The following is a 23,777-nucleotide window of genomic DNA, read 5'->3' on the forward strand; positions in this document are numbered from 1 at the left end:
ATATGAGGAAGTAGATACTTAATTGGTTCACTTGACATCCCTCTGTCTGCTATTTTGTGGATGGATGAATTAACTTAGTTGTTTAACATTGCAACTAGTACTCTCTAGGCTTAAATTCACACCAAGCTAGTGTTCCAAAGCACCTTATATGTAAACTTTCAGCTATGACAGCATTGCTCCAATGAGCATCAACCAATACAAACATCCCTACAATGGTACAGTCCTTTCAATGATGCACACTTAAAGATTCTTCTTTAAAATAGTAACAAGTCAGATTGAGTGACAAATGAGAGGGTTTTACAGTAAGACTATTGTCACCTGTCTGCAAAACATGGTCATCTGAACAATGATGGAGAGAAAAGGCTTGACCATATTGAAATCAATTAAACAGCATGTGCAGCGACTGCAGGAAAGCAGGACTGCACAACAGCATTCCAATGTGGGTATGCTCATTCGTCTTTCTGAAGGAATGCTTGATTGAACTTCTCCGCCAAACAATGCTTAACATCAGAAATTTTAATCAATTTCAAGAACTGATTTAGCCTTTGACTAATTGTGCATGAAATAGCAGTTCAATATTCAATCTCATAGTGCTAGATCTCAGGTATCCCCAGAGCACTGGCAAGAAACTGAGCAAACTCATCACCTATTAGGGTATTTATCTCAGGGTCAAATGTGTCTCTAACCCACAGGAACAAGGCTCAAGCCCATATGAAGTATTAGCTTGTATTATCTCATTAACCTGGATAATGCAGTACATTGGTGGATTGGATGCAGAAAGTGCAACATCTTTTGACAGGTACACATTTTAATGGCATTGACTTCAGGATTCAATTCACTAAAGTGCAGTCTTCAGAACATTATCAATATGTAATGTATTTGTCTGTTTTCACTACTGGAATATTTATTCTCCTTATGGACAAAATTTGCCTTCCGAGAAGAGACTGTCTGGAACACATTGACTTGGAGTAGCACAGTGTTGACAGTAACTCTAGGGAAGATTCTGCAATGTGTTCTTAACTTCTTTTGCAGTACTCATCAGCTGGTTTATTGTAGGCTGTATTACAATACTCAAAAGTGCTAGGAGCTTTTTTGGTTCATCAAAGGTTCGGTTTTATTTCCTGAATATCTGTTGGCTCTAGGGATGCAAGCTGAAATATTACTGATAATGGAAATGCCCAAGTGCTTCAGATGGGATAATGGCAGAGAATTTTCACAAACAGTGTAGCACAGGAAAAGGTTTACAGTGAAATGAATGCACAGATCCTTAATATGGCTGGGATCAGACTCAAGTCACTAGATATGTACTGATCACCTGCAGAATATTGCATCTTGTTTACCTAAAGAATCACTGAATGTGCAGAAAGTGGCAGATGCCATTTCCTTTCAAAATCGATTGAAGCTGCATCTGATCCATTGGGGTGCTAGCATGGATATAAATAGGTCGAGCTTTAATCATGTCCAATCCCTCACAGTCTACTGCTGAACGTGTGCTCAGTATTTGTGTAGGCATGTGGAATTGTGGTATGACCCTTGGCTTCAAAATATGTGAAAATATGAATGTTAAATAAACCTTTATCCCTTTATCTTACTATTAGAACTGTGGATAGATAGAATAAATGCTTTTAGGATTGCAGAATCCAATATTCAGTACTACACTGTTGCGCTTGTGTAATTAGTAGAATGTCAGAGCCATGTAACGTTTTATTAATGGAGTGATCAGGGTGTGTAATTTTAGGATAGAAAAAAAAAGAAAAAATCTTTCAATTAATTGCTGCAAAACAGTGAAAGGATGTAACATCACTGTACAAAAATAGTCATATATTTCAAATTTCTAGTTAGTGATATTAATTTTGCTTCAGATAATTTGGATTTGCCTTAAACTATGATGCCAACTCATAGCAGGATCAAACCAGACATTTCAGGGTGAATTTTAACCATGTTAAAATTTTTAAAATCTCAAATCCGACCCTAACTCCAGGGTTTAATGGAGGTGAAACAAGGGGTGGGCAGCCAACCTGCTCCCAACAGGTGGGTTGGCAAATTAAATATTCTAATGAGGCTGGCAACCTCTGATTTAACCTGCTTTGCAGACTTAATTGTGGCCGACTGAGTTTCTTAGGCCTCAGCTGAAATGAGGCAATGACAGCTTTGGGGAAAGGTAAGCACTTTTACAGTACTGCTTGTGGACTGGGAGGAGCAGGAGTGCTTTCCCCCAGCCACCATGCTCACCCCATCAGAATGCCCCTCTTGCCCCACTCAAATACCCCCGATCCTGAGAATCAGGGATCAGACCCCCGGATTGTGGATCATACCCCCACCACCTGGATCCCTGTAGCAGCAGCAGGCTGCCCCTTTAGCCTACTCCAGAGTCCTCCCCACCTGATTGGAAGCCAAGCCTGTCAATCAGGCTGACCTCCGGGTTGGGGGAAAAAGTTGTCAAGGAGAAAGATTACACGCTGTGGAATTAAAACTCCACAGCTATCCTGAACTCCTGCTCCTGTCAATATTGGGGCCTTCATGTCTCACTTATGATTAAGGTACTATTACTGTGGAATATAGGAAAATACAAAATATCCTTTTATGGTGGCACAGAGGATTGGTGATATGATATTATTTGTCAAAAAGTGACAGTGCCCACATTTGAGTTCCCAATCCTAGATTTGCCACTTGGAGAGATGGCATGGGATATTAGAGGACAGAAAGAAAAAAAAAGATCAGTTTGAAGAGCCATCCTAAGGTGCTCTTATGTCTTATGTACTACACCAATACCTCAGATGGCGGGATTGTCTTATGATGAGAGATTGCAGAAACTGGGCCTGTATTCTCTAGTTTCGAAGAATAAGAGGTGATCTCATTGAAACTTACAAAATTCTTACAGGGTGTGACAGGGTAGATGTGGATAGGATGTTTCCTCTGGCTGGTGAGTCTAGAACCAGGGGACGCAGTCTCAGAATAAGGGGAAGGCCATTTAAGACTGAGATGAGGAGGAATTTCTTCACTCAGAGGGTGGTGGATCTTTGGAATTCTCTACCCCAGAGGGCTGTGGAAGCTCAATCATTGAGCATGTTCAAGACCGAAATCAACAGATTTCTGGATACTAATGACATCAAGGGTTATGGGGATGGGGGGAAAAATGGCATAGAGGTAGATGATCAGCCATAATCTGTTTGAATGGCGGAGCAAGCTTGACAGGCTGAATGGCCTACTCCTGCTCCTATTTCCTATGTTCCTATTTTCTAATAAGTAGCGAGAGAATAAATTTGACAGAAGATTAGTAGCGTGTTTCCTTTCTGTCCTCTTGGCTAATGGAAAGCAAAAAGGAACAATGCAATGAACTTGCACTTACACAGTACCTTATTATATCTCAAAATAGAATCCAATGAATAATCAATGAATTACTTTGAAATGCAGTGAAGAATATGGACAAAAGCAGCAGCTATTTTGCACACAGTAAGACCTCACAAGCAGCAATGAGATAAATGACCTGTTAATCTGCTTAACACTTGCTAGGGCACTGGGGGGACTTCCTACTCTTCTTAACAGTGTCACAGGATCTTTCAACATTCACCCAAATGACCAGAATAAGTAGATGGGATCTCAGTTTAATGTGTCATCTGAAGCACAGGATTTCACACACTCTTCCAGCACAGCACTGGAATGCCAGGCTGGATTATATAAGCAAATCCTAGGGCTGGATTTTGTTCTCCCCCAGGTGTCAAGTTCCCTGGCGGAGGAGAGGGGGCCTGATGTTGGCTCTGGACGAGGCCCTCCATGGACCTCGATGCCGGGAGGGCCCGGCCTGATCCTCCCGGTGGTGGCGAGGCTCAGTGGCGGCCCCCCCCACCACTGGGCGACGGGACCACAATTTAAATACTCAAATAGATAAAGTTAATACATTTACATGGACTTACCTGCGATTCTGAGGGCCTGCTGTGATTTTCAGCGCGGCGGCCGGCACTCCCGTGCCTTCAGATCCCCGTCCGGGAAAATGCGGCACCGCACTGGTGGTGGAGGGTTGGGGTACGTTTGTCAGTGCTGGGGGGGGAGGGGGTCAAATAAATGAAATGGGTGTAGGGAATGGTGGGAAGGGTTCAACCTTAAACTTTGTGCAGTTTGAGGGAGAAAGGTCAGATGTAAAAGGTTTTTTAAAATTCTTTTTTGTGTGGAATGTGGGCATCGCTGGCAAGACCAGCATTTATTGCCCATCCCTAATTGCCCTTGAACTGAGTGGCTTGCTAGGCATTTCAGAGTCAACCACATTGCTGTGGATCTGGAATCACATGTAGGCCAGACCAGATAAGGATGGCAGATTTCCTTCCTTAAAGGACAATAGAGATGGGTTTTTATAACAATCGACAATGGTTTCATGTTCACCATTAGATTAGCTTTTAATTCCAGATTTATTAATTGAATTCAAATTTCACCATCTGCCATGGTTTGAATCGAACCCATGTCCCCAGAGCATTAGCCTGGGCCCTGGACCACTAGTCTAGTGACATTACCACTATGCCACCACCTCCCCTGGGGTGGGGTGGGGTGGGGTGGGGGGGGAAGGAACGGCAAATAGTTATTGTAATTGTTATTGGAGAGTTAGAAATGTATTTGGGGGAAGCGTATTGGGGGAAAGGGGTCAACTCTGCATTATTTTGAACTATTTGCAGGGCTGGCACTCATTTAAAAATGTCACCAGTACCTGCTCCAAGTGATGCCATGATCGGCGTCGCCAATGCTGCCCCCGTCACGTGATTTGGGGGGGGGTGGTCGCTGTCAGTATGTTAAGTGACCGCCCGCCGCGTAATCACGGTGTTGTGGCTCCTGTGCAGCGGGAAACCATTTTCTGCACCTACAACAAAATCCAGCCCATGGAGTTTCATACAAAATTATATTTAACACAGGCGTTTCAACTAACAAATCAGTTCTGAAAATACCAACAAATTTCACATGATAGTGATATTCCACAGTACATTCTCAATATAATCTCAGTTTCTTGAAGGATTCGATGCTAGACTTTGGGGGGTTAGGTCCTGTTAAACCCTTTTTTCCACCAAATAGTAACTATAGATTGCTAACATGGAATAATAAAACAGAACTTATGAAAAGCAAAGTACCAAATATTGTGTTGTTTTCAGTTCTTTCTAAAATAAATTTATAAAAAGTCACACAGATTTTTCCTGTTGTACTTACTAAAATGCTGAAAAATGTAAACATTGGACAACATATTGTAACTAACATAATTAACTCTGGCCAGAGTTATGAGGTAAAAAGTTACCTTGAACCAACAAACGAGTTGTGTGAACAGCCTCTCCCTGAATACTGTAAGCCCGGCAGGTATAGGGTCCACGGTCGTTTCGGCCCACCGATGAAATGGTAAGACTTCCATCACTCACCTGCAAGAGATAAAACAGTTTTGTATTTGAGGCTACAGATATGAACAATAAAGAGGCAATTCCTTTTTTTCTAATTTCTTGCATTCAAAGGTGGTACATTTTTATCAATTCGGATTGAACCTATATTTATGAGTGACTTTTACCATTGTGGATTTTGTATGGGAAGGAGAGTTATAAATGGGCATAAAATTTACACTTAATTTAGTATCAGTAGAATCATACAGTCATAGAATCTTAGAGTGCAAAAGAAGGCCATTCAGCCCATCGCTCTTTGACAGAGCTATCTAATTGGTCCCACTCTGCTGCTCTTTTCCCATAGCCCTGTATTTTTCTTTTTCAAGTAGATATCAAATTTACTTTTGAAAGTTTCCATTGAGTCTGCTTCCACCACTCTTTCAGACAGTGCATGCCAAACTGTAACAACATGCTTCATAAAAAAAATTCCTTGGTTATTTTGCCAATTATCTTAAAAGTTAGACATGGCTTAAAAAGGCTAATGCAAAAGCAAAGAAGTTATGATGAACCTTTATAAAGCACTGGTTCAGCCTCAACTGGACTACTGTGTCCAATTCTGAGCACCACACTTGAGAAACAATGTAAAGGCTTTGGAGAGGGTGCAGAAAAGATTTGTGAATGGTTCCAGGGATGAGGGACTCCAGTTACAAGGATAGTTTGGAGATGCGGACGTAATTCTCCTTAAAGAAAAGGTTGAGAGGAGATTTGATAGAGATGTTCAAAATCTTGAGGGATCGAGACAGTTAGAGAGAAACAGTTCCCTTTGGTGGAGCAGTTGAGAACCAGAGGACACTGATTTAAGATGTAAAGAAAAACGATATGCCAAATAAGGAATATTAATTAATCGGTTGGAATGTACATTAAACTTCTAATGAAAAAAAATCCTGCAGTTAACTTTTAAAAAACTTGCAGCTAAGATGGCCACTGTAATTTGCATCTGAAGCACCTTTTCACATTCCAAGACCCAACTGGAGAAAGAGGTCTGAGGAACATGGATCCAGACCAATGGCTTGCTCTAAGTGATTGCATTACCTAAGATTGGTTCATTAGCAGGCATTCAAGGCAATCCGAACACCTTGACTTTGAAAGAGCAAACCCCTACAAGTGTAAATATTGGCAGCCTGGGGTTTGGGAAGCCAATTCCAAACCTTGAATCTCCTTAGAAGGTTCCAGAGAATAACCTGAGGCAGTCATGTGACCATCTGTCCATCTCTGTGAAAGCTGGAAATTTCCTTGAACAAAGAGTCAAGCCAGTAACTCAGACTGTGCAGCAGCGGAAAGAGTGTGTGACTCTCTCTCTCTCTCTCTCCCCCCAGATAACACCACAAGTTTGAAAACTGTCAGCGACTGTGGACTCTCCAAGCCTACAGATTGCTATAGACAGAGATCAGGGGATGAGAGCCACTTATGAGTTTGCCTCCTAGAAAGCCCTGAGCCAAGCAGGCCAGCCACAAAGTGCACTTTGGCCAGCCAAAGACTTCAAGAATACAACTTCAGATGGAAGACCACCGAATCATCCAACCTCACAGACTGTGTATATAATTTCCATTTATTCTGGACTCTAATCCAACCACAAAATCTACTTTTCACTCAGTAATCTATTTGTATGTGTGTGATTCTTGTGTGAATGTGTGTGTGAATGTGTAGCGTATTTTTTTTAAGAGTGGGTTTATATTGTTACGTATAATAAACCCACCTCTTTCTTGTTTAAACTCAAGAAAACCTATCCAATTGGTTCTTTCATGATCACATTAAAGGTAAATGTAAAACACTCACTCAGGTGGTAAGCAGAACCACTGTTTAAAAAGGAGTAAACCCTGTTGTGGTCAAATAAGAGGAAGGGCAAGAGGGGACCCTGTGACCCCCTTTTCACCTGGCCGTAACAAAGATGATTTGCAAATCATCTTTGGGCGGCACAGTGGCGCAGTGGTTAGCACCGCAGCCTCACAGCTCCAGGGACCCGGGTTCGATTCCAGGTACTGCCTGTGTGGAGTTTGCAAGTTCTCCTTGTGTCTGCGTGGGTTTTCTCCGGGTGCTCCGGTTTCCTCCCACAAGCCAAAAGACTTGCAGGTTGATAGGTAAATTGGCCATTATAAATTGTCACTAGTATAGGTAGGTGGTAGGGAAATATAGGGACAGGTGGGGATGTTTGTTGGGAATATGGGATTAGTGTAGGATTAGTATAAAATGGGTGGTTGATGTTCGGCACAGACTCGGTGGGCCGAAGGGCCTGTTTCAGTGCTGTATCTCTAATCTAATCTAATCTAAAACCAAAGGCAATGTGAGGAAACATTTATTAGGCAGTGACTGACTACTACCTGCAATGCACTGTCTGAAAGGGTGGTGGAGGCAGATTCAATTGAGGCTTTCAAAAGGGAATTGGATAAGCGCCTGAATATAAAATTTACAGGGTTATGGGGAGAGGGTGGGGCAGTGGGACTAGCTGAATTGCTGTTGCAGAGAACTGGCCCAGACTCAGCAGGCCAAATGGTTTCCTTCTATGTTGTAACTATTCTATACTTTTATGAACTTCTTTCACATAAATAAGTCAAAACAGATGAAGCAATTGCTTATACTTTCAGGGAACCGGACTGATTGAATGACTGACTGACTATGTGAGGAAAAACATGGTAACAGTTAACAATTTGCATACACTAGGGCAATGGCAGGAATCTGAAGAGCATGTCTGAAAAAGCTGAAGCTGCACTTTGTTGCACTGGCTAGCAATGTCTAAGCAATAAGTGATCTCAATGGGATAATTTCACAAATACTGAACAGGTTTAGATCTCTGCAGATACCAGACCAAAAAAGGGCAGAGCTTAACTGTAGATTTAGTTAACATCCAATTCTCACCGATTCGCAAATAAACATCATTTATATTAGTGCCAAGAACGATCATCAACTGATTGAAGGCCGCAACAGCACAAGACAAAAACTGCAGGCTTCAATTAAGTTCTTGGATAATCTGACAGATGATGCAGATGAAAATAGATTCTTTGTGTTGGAGTTTCACTGCAGAAATAGAGGACACTGGTTTTAAATTAATGAGCCTCAAGCAAGCCTGAAGAATTTTCCCCTCCTCCACTGATATGACACAGTGGATACATGTAAGAAGCACCCAGTAAAAGCTGAATTTAACAAAACAGCTGGATAGACACCTGGAAGGGAACAGAATTAAAGGTTATAGGGATACACTTAGACTGAGATGATAAATAGTCCATAAAGCTATGGGGTTGTCTATTGGGGTTCAAGCAGGCTGGAAAGGAATGCATGCGAGTGCAGTTATTCTGGGATTTTGTTTCATTATTTTGGGCATCAGGGAATGTACACAAAGAACTTTTCTTCGGAAAATCGATTGGGTGAGATAGTGGTCACGGTGGGGTGGTTTGTGTGAGCTCTCTGCAGAGGGAATGAACTAAAGGGGATGGATAGTACTTTTCCAGTTACTTGTTTCTCTTTAAGAGCTGTGCTTCCAAACTAAATGAAAGATTGTTCTTTTAAAATCAAAGCCATTTTTGTGTCCAGTACCTCCGAAAACGAAGGTCAACAGCAATGAGAATGGAAGATTTAACTCCTCTATATGCACTAAAAAGGTTATCGTTACAAGAACTAGTAGATGCCCTGTGGCAGGGCTCATGATGAGTTGAAGGAAACGCTGCTTTACTAAAGCAGGAGCAGGTCATTAGGGAAAACAAACTCAATTATTGTTACAGTATCTTCATGTCTTAATCCAACTTTCTCCTGTCCTCAAACCGTAATTCACTTGAAGACTACATTTGGCCTTAATTCCATGACCAGGATTTTAAGTGCCAGCGAGAGCTTCTCTGGAGAACACCCACCAAATCACATGCCAATTAGGCACCTAAGTGGACAGCAGCGGGCCTCCCCCGGGATCAAGGACCCCGGTGGCGGAAGTCCCGCCTGCTGAGAGCTGCCGGCTAATCAGAGGCTGGCACCTCTTTAACTGAGCAGCGCCACTGCAGAGGCAGTGGCTGCGGTCGGTACTGGACCCACCCGAGGCCATGGACTGTGCCACAGGTAAGTCAGGGAAGGAGGGGGTTCATAGGGTTGGGTGTTGTGGGGGAGGGGAATGTAGGGGAGTGGCTCTCAGTGGGACTCCCCTTCCCGATGCCAGGGCCCTCGTTTAGGTACTAAGTGCCTTTTAATGAGGGACTACCCAACCCGGAGTAGGCAAACAACATGTGCAGCGACAGGCCAGCCTGCTGCTGGGCTAATTTCAGCGGCAGCAGGATAAGGCCCTTAATTGGGCATTAAATACCCACTTAAGAGCCTCAATTGACAGCGGGGCAGGAAGCCCGATCACAGGCTTTCCCGGCTCGGACGTAATTTGGGTGGAGGCAGGAAGGTGGCAGGAATCCCCCCAACCACCACCCTGTCCGATTATATGCTCTCCCTGCCTCCAAATCTGACGCAGGGGAGAACGTAAAACTACCCCCCCACCATGTGTGTACTGAGAGGAAAAGCTAATTATTTTTTCTTTAATTTTTAAAATATATCTATTATGCTATAATCGTAAAAATGATATAAACTACAATTCCATTAGTGTATTGCTTGAAGAATCCAAGGTTGCGGTCAAAGGATTTCCAAAAAAAGCAATGTGAATGGCTTTCCTTCTGCTCCTTAATATTCATAGCTGTTGCTGAACACCAGCTCTTGCTCCCTAATGTTCAGTTGTGTTGTCTTGCTGTTTTATAATTAAGAATTTACATATGTGTAACAGCTTAAATAAATTTGCACATGATCCAATCAGTTCAAAGAAATTTGATTATGAGGAAGTCTGACAGAGCAAGTGCGACAGCAAAAGTGTGGTGGACAGAAAGCTAATGAGTATAGCCGTGTTGGTTTTATGATATTGTTAGCGAATCTCCCACGTGCTGTTCAGATGGGTCAGAGATTGCACTGTTCTGTATGGACAGGAAGATTACACCACGAAAAACACAATGGTCCTGAAATTTTGGGGTTTCTCCCAGTCTGCCACCATAAATCCAAAGGGGGGATGGAGGGGTCCACAGGGAAACTGTGTAATTGGCTATTTACACCCCACCTATGTGGATTTAGAGTTACGACAGCAACATAATCTGCTAAATTGTATGTGCTTGTTCCTTTGAGGCTATAAAGTATGATTGATTCTAAGTAATACAGTGGAATTAGTTCACTCAAAGGTTAACTGCTATTCATGCTGGAGATCAGAACCTTGGCTTCGTTTGTGGGAAAGTAAATTATGAAGTGGCAGATATTTTGGCTCTGCTCTTTGAGACCTCCAGTGGCTATGAAAGACACTATATAAATGCAAGTCTTTTTAATATTGTGCCCCTGCTGTGTTTTCATTGAGATTTCAAATACTGCCTTTCTTGTTTTTTTTAACCCCAAATGTGACATAGAGATTTAGTGTGTGACCCCTGAAGTCTGGCAGCCAAGTAAAGTATGATTTACAGTGCAACCATGCAAAAAAATTTTATAATACTACAAGCAGATTTCTTTTGGCATTGCTCACCATGACTGAGATTGTTTTATATAATTTAACGGAACAGGACCCTCCTAAAAGTTAATGATATTAAAGCGGCAGTAATTGGTTCCACCGTTTAATTCAAGGGGATTCCCCAAATTTATTATGATCTGATTGAATAGGGAAACAGGTTGAAGGGGCTGAATTGACTACTCCTGTTGCTCCTAAATAAAAGCAGTGTCAACTGGGGAACAATTTCTAATCACATAAACCTGGGCTTCATGGGCACCAGGAGGATAATTCCGGGGAAGAAATGCAATTTAAATAAACTCAGGAGTGGAATGGAAGAGGAAACAAAATTAACAAAGTCTCATGAGAACCAAATGAACAGGGTGTCAGAGGATTGAGGAGGAGGAAATTAATTGGAGCTTGAGGGAAAAAAGTTGTCAGTAAATACATTTGTCAGCTAAATGGGAGAGTAAATAAAATAAAAATGGAAAGGTTGTGGCGAGAAGAAAACTTGATGACGGGTTTCAACAACATGGGAGAGCCAGCCAGCAGGGAGGTATGGAAAATGGTGACATTTTCTAGAGCAGCTGGTTCCTCAGACAGAAGTGAATGGCAAGGCATTCCTGGGCAGGTACTGAGTTGTTGACAATGGGGCAGGGTAGGTGGGCTTCTGCAATGTCTGTTTCTCAGGTAGTGTGTTACTCAAGGTCACAAGGACCAAATAGCTGCTTGGGTAATAGGTGTCTCAATGAATGGTGATTGTAGATAGCGATGCAGAGATGTCCCAGTACTGCCATACCCTCCAACTTAGAAGAATATTGTATCATATTTTGCTCATACATCAATATGACATTTACATTTAATAAATTCTTGATCTTTGTAGTTTCGCTTAAAGTGATAAATTAGGAGCAATTACTGCCAAATTCATAGAATCATAGAAATTTAAAGCACAGAAGGAGATCGTTCAGCCCCTTGTGTCCGCAATGACTGTCAAGTAGCCATCCAGCCTAATCCCACTTTCCAGCTCTTGGTTCATAGACTTGCGGGCTATGGCACTTCAAGTGCATATCCAAGTACTTTTTTAAATGTTATGAAGGTTTCTGCCTTTACCACACTTTCAGGCAGTGAGTTCCAGATCCTCACCACCCTCTAGGTGAAAAAGTTTCATTTCAAATCCCCTCTAAGCCTCCTACCTCTTACCCTAAATCTATGCCTCCTGCTTATGGACCTCTCAACCAAGGGGAATAGGGCCTTCTTATCCACTCTATATTGACCCCTAATAATTTTATACACTTCATTGAGGTCTCCCCTTAGCCTCTACTGTTCCAAAAAACGACTCGAGCCTATCCAATCTTTCCTCATAACTGAACTTCCCCAGTTCAGGTGAAATGACTAGGTGAGGAAGGGGTGTCTCAGGCTTCCCTCTCACCCCTTCTCTGGTTTGGCCGTAACAGGGTTTATCTTTTAAACACAGTGATTTTAGCTTACCCCCCTCAGTGAGCCCTTGCTCACTGCACACTCTTTACAACTGCAAATGAACCAGACGGATTTTCTTGAGTTTAAATAAAAAGGATGTAAGTTTATTAACCTTATCACTCTAAACTGATTAAAATTATTAAAATATGTGACGCGTCCACACTCACATGCACACGAGAAGCACACACACACAAACAGATACAGAGGGGAAGAAAGAATTAGGGGGTTGAAGTAGAGTTTGTAATAAATGGAATACAGATACGGTTCATAATGTCCTTGTATAATGTCCTCAATTGAAGTTAAGGTTTGGAGTCCTTGCTGGGGCCACGTGCACAATTCCAGGCTTGCCTCTCTGGTGCTAGAAGGCAGAGGAGAGGCTTTGTCTGTAGTCTTGAAGTGTAGAAGCTGCCACTGTGGTTTTCCTGGGACTTTGCTGGAGAGGTTCAGAATTGTAGTCTGCTTCCTTTCTGTGAGACACAATTCAAAAGCCTCAGTCTTACCAGCAGGTGGGTCATGTGACCATCTCTTTGTTTGAAACTTCTTGGAGGGTTGTTGGATTTCAAAGTCCTTCAGACATACTCGATGGGGGGTGGCGTTTGGCTCCGACAAAGTCAAAGGGTGTTGATCACCACTATTGCCAAGACCAATCTTGTTAATTGAATCAAGGCGCACCCCCATTTTCTCTCTATTCATCTGTCTCTCAGCCAGCCCTTGCCTTCTCAGAATGAAAATGCGCAAGCACGTTTTCAGCTGTTCTGCTTTTTAAAAAAAAAGTCATTTGCAATGTCCAGTAAAAAGTTTCAAGCAGTGCCCCATATGACAAAATTAATGTTTCCATTTGGCAGGTGTGATTTCTGTCACACCAGGCAACAACCTCCTATAACTCTTCTCTACCTTCTCTTGTGCACTGACATCTTTCCTGTAGTGCAGTGACCAGAACTGTAGGTTATTGCGTATTCCCTTGCCTTGTTAGCCTTATGCATTAGCCAAATGCATTACCTCATATTTCTCCGGACTGAACTCCATTTGCCACTGTTAAGCCACCTGACTAGTCAATTGATAGCTTCCTGCAGTCTACAGCTTTCTTCTTCATTATCAAAAACACGGACAATTTTTGTATCATTTGCAAACGTCTTAATCATGCCCCCTACATTCAAGTCCAAATCACTGATATATACTACAAAAAGCAAGGGACCACATACTGAGCCCTGCGGACCCCATTGGAAACAGCCTTCCAGTCACAAAAACATTCATCGATCATTACCCTTTACTTCGAGCCTCTGAGCCAATTTTGAATCCAACCTGCCACTTTGTCTTGGATCCCACAGGCATTTACCTTTATGGCCAGTCTGCCATGTGGGACCTTATCAAAAGCCTTGCTAAAATCCACATAGACTGCATCAAATGCACTACCCTCATCGACCATCCTTGTTATCTCCTCAAATAATTTAATCATGTTAGTCAGTCACAACCTTCCCTTAAATCCATGCTGACTGTCTTTGATTAAGCTGTCTTTCAAAATGAAGATTTATCCTGTCCCTCAGAATTTTTTTCAAAAATTTTCCCACCATGAGATTAGGCTGACTGGCCTGTCATTACTCAGTCTATTCCTTTTTCCCTTTTTAAACAATGGTACAACATTAGCTGTCCTCCAGTCCTCTGGAACCACACCTGTAGCCAGAAAGGATTGGAAAATAATGGTCAAAGCCTCCACTGTTTCTTCTCTTGCTTTCCTTAACTGTCTAGGATATGTTTTGTCTGGGCTTGGGATTTATCCACTTTCAGAAAAGAAAATCACAGACCTTAATACTTCCTCTCTCACTTTGTTAATTTCATCTAATATTTCATACTCTTCCTCCCTGATTGCAATGTCTTTATCATCCTTTTACTTTGTGAAAACAGAAGCAAATTATTCCTTAAGAACCATATCAATGCCATCCGTCTCCACACACAGGTTACCCTAATGGTCCCTACTCTTTCTAAAGTTATGGGGCTGGATTTTAAGAAGCCCTTGATGTCAGGATCCGTCGCCGGCAGGGGAGGGGCCTGAAGATGGCCCCGGATGAGACCCGCCACAGACCTTGACGCTGACAGGGCCAGGCTTGATCCTTCCAGTGGCGGTGGGGCACCTTGGCGGCCCCCCCCCCACCCCCCACGCCACTGGGCAACGGGAGCACATCACCATATGCAAATAAAGTAAATTAATAGTTTTGCATGTACTTACCATTAATCTTGATGTCCCACTGCAATCTTCCGCCCGGCGGGCAGCACCCCCGTGCCTTCAGATCCCCATCCAGGGAAACGAGGCACAACACTGGTGTGAATGGGGAGGAGGTAAGTTTATAAGTGCGGGAGAGCGGGGGATGGGGACAGGGTCAAATTAACATCATGGGTCTAGGGGATGGTGGGAAGGGTTGCAGATTAAAGTTTGTACAGTTTGTGGGGGGGAAGGTCAGATTGTAAAGGTAAGTATTTTGGGGAGGAGGGCAAATAATTAATTCAATTGTTAGTGGGGGGGTTAGTGGGGGGTTGCAGGGGGCAAGATGTATTTATTTAACTTCATTAAATTGTTCTTTAAATATTTAAATATGCCAGTCGGGCTAACAGCCCTTTAAAAATGGCGTCAGCACCTGCGCACAGGCAGCTGACGCCATTGCTGGGGACAGACAGCCCATCCCCTACACGTGATTGGGGTGGGGGTGGCCCCAGCTATTCAAATGAGCCGCTACACTTGGAATCGGTGGGCTTATAAAATTCAGCCCATCATCTTGCTCTTTACATATTTCTAAAAAGTCTCTGAATTTTCATGCCCTCTCATTGCTTTCCTAATTTCCTTTAAATTTCACCGCAACACTTTTTATACTCGTCAAGGTTTTCTGCGGTTTTGAGTCCTCAATATCTGTCATAAGCTTACCTTTTTTTCCTCTATCCTCTCCTTTAAGCCCCTCCATTTCTCTCTGAGAGAATATACATGCTCTGAACCCTCACTATCTCTTCCTCGAATGCCTTCCACTGATCTAGTACTTCAAGTAACTGTTTCCAGCCCACATTAGCTAAATCACTTCTCAGCTTCGTAAAATTAGCTTTTCCCCAATTGAGAACTTTTGTCCCTAGTCTATCTTTGTCCTTTTCCTTAACTACCCTAAATCTAATTGAATTACGATCACTTCCACCAAAGTGCTCCCCAACAGATAAACCCTTCCACCTGCCCAGCTTCATTTCCTAAAACTAAGTCCAGAACCGGCCTCTCTCTAGTTGGGCTTACTATGTATAAATAAAAAAAGTTCTCCTGAATGCATTTTTGGAATTCTGCTTCCTCTGTGCCTATCACTAATACTATCCCTGTTAATCTAGTTGAAACCTCCCACTATTACTGGTCTATTGGTTTTGCACTTCTCAGAGATTTGCCTACATATTTGCTCTTCTATTTCCCTCTGACTGTTTGGGGGTCTATAGTACACTCTCTGTCGTGTGATTTCCCCTTTTTTGATCTTCAATTGAACTCCTATGGCCTCACTTGATGATCCTTCTACCATATCATCCCTCCTCACAGCTTTACTGGGCAGTTTTATATTGTGTCCACTGGGACTGCTTGAATTAATTTTGCTTACGATCTTTAATTACTGTCAGGAAGTTAAGATTTTTTTGTCCAGTTTGTCAGTGATGGATTTAAAAGCAGAAGGGAGAGATATGACTCTCACCTCTGAGACAGAAGATACTGACACCAAACCCACTTCTGGGAGCTGAGCACATAGGTTAAGATGATACTTCTGTCCTGAAGGCATGCTGCATTGTCAGGTATGCTATCTTTCAGAGGAGGCATTCAACTGAAGCACTTACAACATGTTCAGTTGGATGTAAAAGATCCCATGGAACTATTCAAAGAATAGCAGCAAATTTCTGATGATAGAATGAAATCATGTGTACATATTCTTGCGTTCATTACGATCCTGAACCTCAAGCAAAACTCTGATCTCTTTCATTTGCCTTTAAGAAGTTTGGTTTCGTCTTTCACGACAAACATTTCTATTCTCCTGAGCAATTCTTAACTTTCTATAAAGTAGAAGTTCATCCAAAGTTTGAGTACTGCTTCCAATCCAGAGAGACTCTTTTAGCATTCTCCTCACATTCCTGGTCAGGACACAAGAAACATTTCTTTCATTGGTGTTTGTGGGATCTTGCTGTGCACAAATTGGCTGCCATGTTTTCCTATAGAACAATGGTGACTGCACTTCAAAAACAATTCAGTGGTGTGTAGGGCTCACAGTTGTGAGTTCTTTCTTCCATCTGATATGTGATCGTTGCTTCACCTGTAGCCTCCAAACTCTCTCTCCCCATCCCAATCTTTAAGGTCTTCTCTGTTTTGGCAATACTATTTGGGTTGTTGTTCCTCTCAACTGCATTTTCCTGTTCCTTCTAAGCTCCAAATACAACATCCTACGCATTTTATCATCTCCTACGTTGAAATCAAGATTCATTTTATTGTCTCTGAATTTAACTCACCTTTCTGAACTTCTTTTTCCTCACAGAATCTTCAGGCTTTTAAAATCCAAATTTGATATGTAATCACAACTTCTTGATTTGCCTTATCTTCTCTTTTGCTTTTTCTCTCTTGGTGGCATCAGGCATTATTTGTTTTGACCCTTCAATTTGGTTTCTCGATAATGAAAAAAAATGCCACCTCAGGAGGAAGGTCTTGTATTGACAGCTCATCGATAATATCAGCATTTCAGAGAGCTAACAACACTACAGAATCCAAAACTGAGTCTGTATTACTGTTATTTATCTCTAACATCGCATTATCCATAGTGATAGATTTCCAGTGCTCTGTTATGACACAGTTAAAAACTGCAAAGTGCTGATAGTGTAGACTGGCAATCTCACCCATCATTGCTGATAGTGAGAGCTCCAAATCTTAGCTGGACCTTCAAGAGAAGTGGCTGAAGACGAATCATTTCAGTTCAAGGAAAGAGGAATCAAAGGACCATCCAAGACAGGGAGCAGGCTGTGGTTAACTTTGGGAAACAGTATGGGACTGAAGAGCTTAAAAGAATGAGTGAAAAATCACTAAAATTGAAGGAGAGGAATTTAGAAAAAAGCAATTTTGATAGGAATGAATCTCAAAATACAATTGACAACAAAACTCAACGTGAAAAGGTTGAGCATTCTCTTTTCTTCTGGTTGCACATATGTTGTTGCACTCTACATGAGAGAACATATCAGCACTTAACTACAGCAGAGCACTGACAATAGATCAGTCTGCTAATAGTAATTTTTTCCCCCCAAAAATATACTTTATTCATAAAAATCAATAAAAAAAAATTACAAAACAGTTCAAAACAGCACCAAGTTGACATTCCAGAAAGTGCAAAGGAAATCAGTTTTCTTCAATACAGGAGTCAGTTGCCTCACAACCCTTCCATTCCATTTTACATACAATGTACATTTTACAGCAAAACCATATTTGGTGTATACAGCCCGAGGGGTTTTCCATGGGTCCAGCCCCTCGGTTCACTTTGGCAGGAGGACTTTACACAGTGGTCTTTCCCCATTGAGTCTTTGTGGCAGGTGCCCCAAGCTTTAGTGCGTCTCTCAGCACGTAGTTCTGGACCTTGGAATGTGCCAGTCTGCAACACTAGGTCATGGACAACTTTTTGCACTGGAAGACCAGCAAGCTTTGGGCAGACCAAAGAGCGTCTTTCACCAAATTGATGGTCCTCCAGCAGCAGTTGATGTTTATCTCGGTGTGCGTCCCAGGCAGCAGCCCGTACAGCACAGATTCCTGTGTTACAGAGCTGCTTGGGATGAACCTCGACAAAAACCACTGCATCTCTTTCCACACCTGCTTTGCAAAGGCACATTCCAGAAGGAGATGGGCAACAGTCTCTTCCCCACCACAGCCACCTCGAGGGCAGCGTGCAGAGGCGCTGGGATTCCGGGCGTGCAGGAAGGATCTGACGGGGATGGCCCTTGTCACCACCAGCCAAGCTACATCTTGGTAGTTGCTTGAAAGTTCTGGTGATGAGGCATTCTACCAAATGATTTTGGCGGTCTGCTCGGGGAACCATCCGACAGGATCCACCATCTCCTTTTCCCGTAGGGCCTTGAGGACATTCCGTGACCACTGCCTGATGGATTGGTGGTCAAAGGTGTTCTTCTGCACAAAACTTTGCATGGCACGGTCCAACTGGATGGAGCGTTCCGCGGCAATGTGGCCAGGCCCATCCTTCGCAACACCGGGAACAGATAGAACCTGAGCACATAGTGACACGTGGGGCTGGATTTTATGGTGGTCGGACGGGAGCTGGCCACTGATGTAAAAGTCAGTGGCAAACCCGTTTCTGCCCAGCCCAGGGATCCCTCCCGCATTTTACGGGTCCTTGAGCTTTAACTGTTCAGAGGCAGGACTACCACGCGCTTGAGGGAAGAAGTCCCGCCTCATTGAGCTGCTGGCCAATCATTGGGCCAGCAGCTCTCAGTCCCAGCAGCTCCACCAGGAGTGGTGGCCACTGCTGGGACTGCATCCCAACCAAGGACACGGAGCCAGGACCGAGGTAAGTTTGGTTTGCCTCGCCGAGCAGATCAGTCGCAGCCCAGTGAGGCAAGGTGGTCGTTTGGGGGGAAGGGGGTCGTCTCGGGACCTGGGGGTGGTTGGAGAAGTGGGGATGACCTTCAATCGGACACCCTGTGCCCGATTGTCAGCCCCCACCCCACCCCGCTGGTGTAGTGGAAGGTCGCCAGGTATCACCAGGCAGAAAATGGTTCGGGTGACCTCCATGACGCAGGAGTTGGGTATGGGCCAGACCTGCGCCACATACAGCAACAACGTGAGCATCTCGCACCTGATGACCAGGTTCTTACCTACAATGGAGAGAGAACGCTGCTCCCAGATGCTCAGTTTATGGTGTACCATGGCTATTCGCTCCTTCCAGATTTTGGCGCACGCCCCGGCCCTTCCAAACTATATCCCTAGCACCATCAGATAATCTGACCTGACGGTTAAAGGGACAAGGGATCGGTCGGCCCCATTCCCAAGGAACATGACCTCACTCTTGCCACGATTTACTTTGGCTCCTGAGGCCAGTTCGAACTGGTTGCAGATGCTCATCAGTCTGTGAACAGACAGCAGATCTGAGCAGAAGATGGCGATGTCGTCCATGTAGAGGGAGTCTTTGACCTGAGTGCCTCCACTGCCTGGAATTGTCACTCCTCTTATGCCAGCATTCTTCCTAATAGACTCAGCAAAGGGTTTGATACAGCAAACAAACAAGACAGGGGAGAGAGGACAGCCCTGTCTGACTCCAGATTAGATCAGGAAACTTTCAGATTCCCACCCATTGATTGAGGCTGCGCTACTGATGTTTGTGTAGAGCAGTTTGATCCAATTGTGGATTCCTTCCCCAAACCCCATTTTGGAAAGCACGTCCATCATGTAGGTGTGCAATATCCTGTCAAAAGCCTTCTCCTGGTCCAAGCTGATGAGGCAGGTGCCCACCTCGCTGTCCCTAACATAGGCGATCATATCTCTGAGTAGCGCAAGACTATCAGAGATCTTCCTGCTGGGTACAGTACATGTATGGTCGGGGTGAATCACCAACTCCAGAGCAGACTGCTAATAGTCATACTATACTCCAAGTAGCAAAACTGACACTTTTACTGCTGTTGCACATTCATAGTTCACATGTGCCCATTAAGGGCTGAAAGCTTCATTCTGTGAATGTTCTTGGTATCTGACACTAATTGGGCTGCAACACTCTGCACAGTGTGGCTGCTTTCACAAGCCATCCTTTATATTATTAATTCACCAGTGTATATGCTGGGCAACCTCCTGTGTTCATTATGTGGAGTGTTTTGCACTATATTGAACAACTTCAATATTCACCATTCTGACAGTGCATTATGATAAGGTCAAAGCAAGATAATTTTAGTTCCTTGTTTCTCCTTAATCTTATGTGAATAAATAATGAGCCCCATTTTTACTTAGAAGAGCTGTGCCTTTATTAACAGTTTCGATCACTTCTTCACTGTGTGAAATCATTAGATTTTATGGCAGAAAATGTTAAAAAGACATTTCTTGAATATACAGGGATTTCAGACTTTCAGCATGTCAACATACTAGACATATGTGACTATCTGGCAGTTAATTGTTTAGATGACATGGTTTAATTTATTATATCATCAGTACAGGATAATCTCATAATGGCAACAAAATTGGCTCCCTGGATTTTTCACTGTCCAGTATATAACTCAACCAGCTACTTGTGTTAAAAATTCAGCACCTTACTGCAGGAAAGTGCATGCATGTGCACGCAAGCGTGTGTGAGTACGTGCGCACTCAGGGTGAAATGGGGGTTGGAGTTAAAGAAAGGAAAATCTTGCATTTACATAGCCTCTTTCACAACTTCAGGATGTCCCAAAATGCTTTATAGCCAATTAAATACTTTGAAGTGTAATCATTGTTGTAATGTAGGAAGTTGACAACAATAAAATAAAATAATGCATTTTGTTTCTTTCGCCTTAGAAGCAAATTCCCCTCTTGTTGCGCAAATGAGGGAGAGGGAGTGAAGAAAAAAGAATAAAGGGGAGTCTGGAGGATATGATATTACTCAAGAATTATCTACTGTCAATTAACAGAGCAACAGAGACTTAGATTGTGAGTTGCAAATAGGCCTGCAGTTATCCATTGTCCATCTACAATGAATGATTTGGTCCATGCTGCTCACTGTAACTGTCAACTTTATGCCACTGACTCTTCCTCTATGAATTGGAAGAATCTCATTCCATGAAGTGAGAATTGTTTATAAGCAAAAGGTGATTATCTAGCAATCTTCAATTACCATGAATGGTTGAGGTAAAAGCTTCACAAGGCAATAAGACATGGCTCATTACACAATCTACATATTCCTGAAAAGCACCAGTAAAACAAAGCTCAGAGAAGCAACAGGTCACTAGTTGAAAAAACAGGGACATTCAAAACCTACTTTCATTGGCTGGGCCAAGCATGAGTGGTCCTGCTACATGTCCTGAAGTCATACAACAACATAGTGTAATCTTTCCTGCCTAACTTACCTATGGAGCTTGATATCAATCTGGATGTGCCAGAAGAAAGAATCTATACCTTAGTAAAAGAGGATGTTGAGCCACTGTAGCTTTCTCATGCAGGTGATGCCTTTGAACTAGCAAGGGAAATAAGGTCAAACCTAAACCAGGCACAATGTGCCTTGAAGGGGATCAAACATCAGGGTAGCAGTTAATTTAATGGGAACCTTACACCGTACTATTAACTTAATCTTCAAAATCAACCCAAATGAAATTGGAAGAAAACATTCTAATGATGTGAATGAACAGACTTTCTTACTTCTGAACACCAGTTTAGAATGGTCTCTAGAGCAAGTCAAGTTAAAACAGATATGCATGTGTCAAACTGAGATACGATACTGTCTGGCACATAAACTGCTTTGGAAAAAAGGTTGCCATGTAACTGTCAGTGAGATAAATCCTTGTTCACATGCGCTTAAGACTGGGAAGACATACAGAACAGTGAAGAGAGTTGTTAAATAGTCATGATAAGGAAAACGTTTTGGTGTGCATCACATTCAGGGATTAACTTCACTACAAAAGGTGAAAATAAATACCACTGAAGAATGACACAAATGTCAAATCAATAAGCCAAGGATGGAGACAGCTTGTTGGCTTCAATGAGAAGCTTAGAAAAAAATCAGGACGTCTGCAGGCATAAAAGAGAAAAGTTGCAGCAAAGTGATTAATGCATTACAACCTAGAAAGAGAATGCATACAAAGGTTATTGTAAAGGATCTACTTTATCTTCAGAGTGATTAACAGGTGATTCTTGTTCAGGATCCATCAGCAATTTTGTTCAACACTTCAATGATTATCCTGTTCCCCCTTTGTTGCTATGAATCAGCTTATCTTTTTACCACAGTGATATTAGACTGGCTGAGGTACAGGCTACTTTGCTCAATCTGTTTCTTATTTCCACAGCTCGTCCTGTAGCTCAACCATTAATCAATAGATATAATTTAAACAGTTGTCTGAGGAATCCATTGCATCTAATATAGCGGTGCCTTGCTCCGAGCCACAAACTGCAAAAAAATCCATTAGAGTATAATTTAAAACTCAAGTTAGTTATTGGGGATAGAGTGGATTACTAAAAGCACTCAAAGAGCAAATAATTAGCTGTGAAAACAATATAACTGTATTTTACTTATTGGATAGAGACAGGAATCATATTCTTTAAGTAATTATAAAAAGAAAATCAAATATTTAACTGTTAGGGCTGGAATGAGCCAATCATTCTTCAGAAAATCTCAATGTCCTATAGTAAAATCTTCCAGAGACTTGCAAGGCTTGAACTGACTGGAATCACCAACGCTCCCAAGATTTCTGAAAAGCTCTTCCTCCAGGATTAGGGACTGCAGTTATTAGCACTAATTTATTGGTCTCTCCCTCCATCTCCTATTTACTTTATTTTTTTAAGAGATACAGCACTGAAACAGGCCCTTCGGTCCACCGAGTCTGTGCCGACCAACAACCACCCATTTATACTAATCCTACATTAACCCCATATTCCCTACCACATCCCCACCTTCCCTCAATTCTCCTACTACCTACCTACATTAGGGGCAATTTACAATGGCCAATTTACCTATCACCCTGCAAGTCTTTGGCTGTGGGAGGAAACCGGAGCACCCGACGAAAACCCACGCGGTCACAGGGAGAACTTGCAAACTCCGCACAGGCAGTACCCAGAACTGAACCCGGGTCGCTGGAGCTGTGGGGCTGCGGTGCTAACCACTGCGCCACTGTGCCACCCTATCTGGAGCAAATTGGTTAAGAACTGGGTGCCTCGCTTTAGGGTAAAGTTGGGCTCAGAGAAGACTCTCAACTTTGGACAGCAAATCTAAAAGTTTATCGAAACAGCAGTGCTATGACATTATTAAGGGAGATGAACAAGCCAACTTAATTCAATTTTCTCTTCGTAACAGAACTCAGAGAGGTGAATGTTCTTTTTGCAGAATGACAAAAATGGGAGGAATATAAATTTAAATGTGCAAGAGTGGACTCATTTAATTCAAATAAAATGATCTAGCTTGTTCATTTGAAAAATTTCAGGAAGTTCTTTGTTGCCATGGCCATATTACATTTTGTGAGTCAGCTTGGACCTGGGGAGTGCACTCTGAACTGATGCCCGCATCAGGAATTGAGCTGCATGTATGTCAGCATAAGCTGTAAACTGGTTCCAATACCCTTACTGAATTCCCCTTCCTGTTACTTTGTGTTACAATGATCACATTCCATTCAATGCCTGGTATTGTCCTGCTCCATCCAGTTGGACCGTGCCGTACCACCTATCCTTCGTGGAGCAGTTTCTGCGGGAAAACACCTTTGACCACCAATCC

The 23,777-nt window shown here is 42.7% G+C and overlaps 1 protein-coding gene across 5 annotated transcripts in view; it reads right to left on the bottom strand.

Annotated features, from left to right (window-relative positions):
- The window catches only part of igsf9bb (immunoglobulin superfamily, member 9Bb), a 665,840-nt gene that overhangs the window by 211,019 nt on the left and 431,044 nt on the right, over positions 1-23,777 (bottom strand). For all 5 annotated transcript variants that reach the window (XR_010977166.1, XM_068053913.1, XM_068053912.1 and 2 more), the window contains exon 5: positions 5,273-5,390. Coding sequence is in view for 4 of the 5 variants with exons in the window: in XM_068053913.1 (XP_067910014.1) it covers positions 5,273-5,390 (118 nt within the window). In the remaining variant the exon portion in view is untranslated. The remainder of the gene's footprint in view (positions 1-5,272; positions 5,391-23,777) is intronic.

Source organism: Heterodontus francisci, chromosome 22, assembly GCF_036365525.1.
Source record: "Heterodontus francisci isolate sHetFra1 chromosome 22, sHetFra1.hap1, whole genome shotgun sequence".
NCBI lineage: Eukaryota > Metazoa > Chordata > Chondrichthyes > Heterodontiformes > Heterodontidae > Heterodontus > Heterodontus francisci.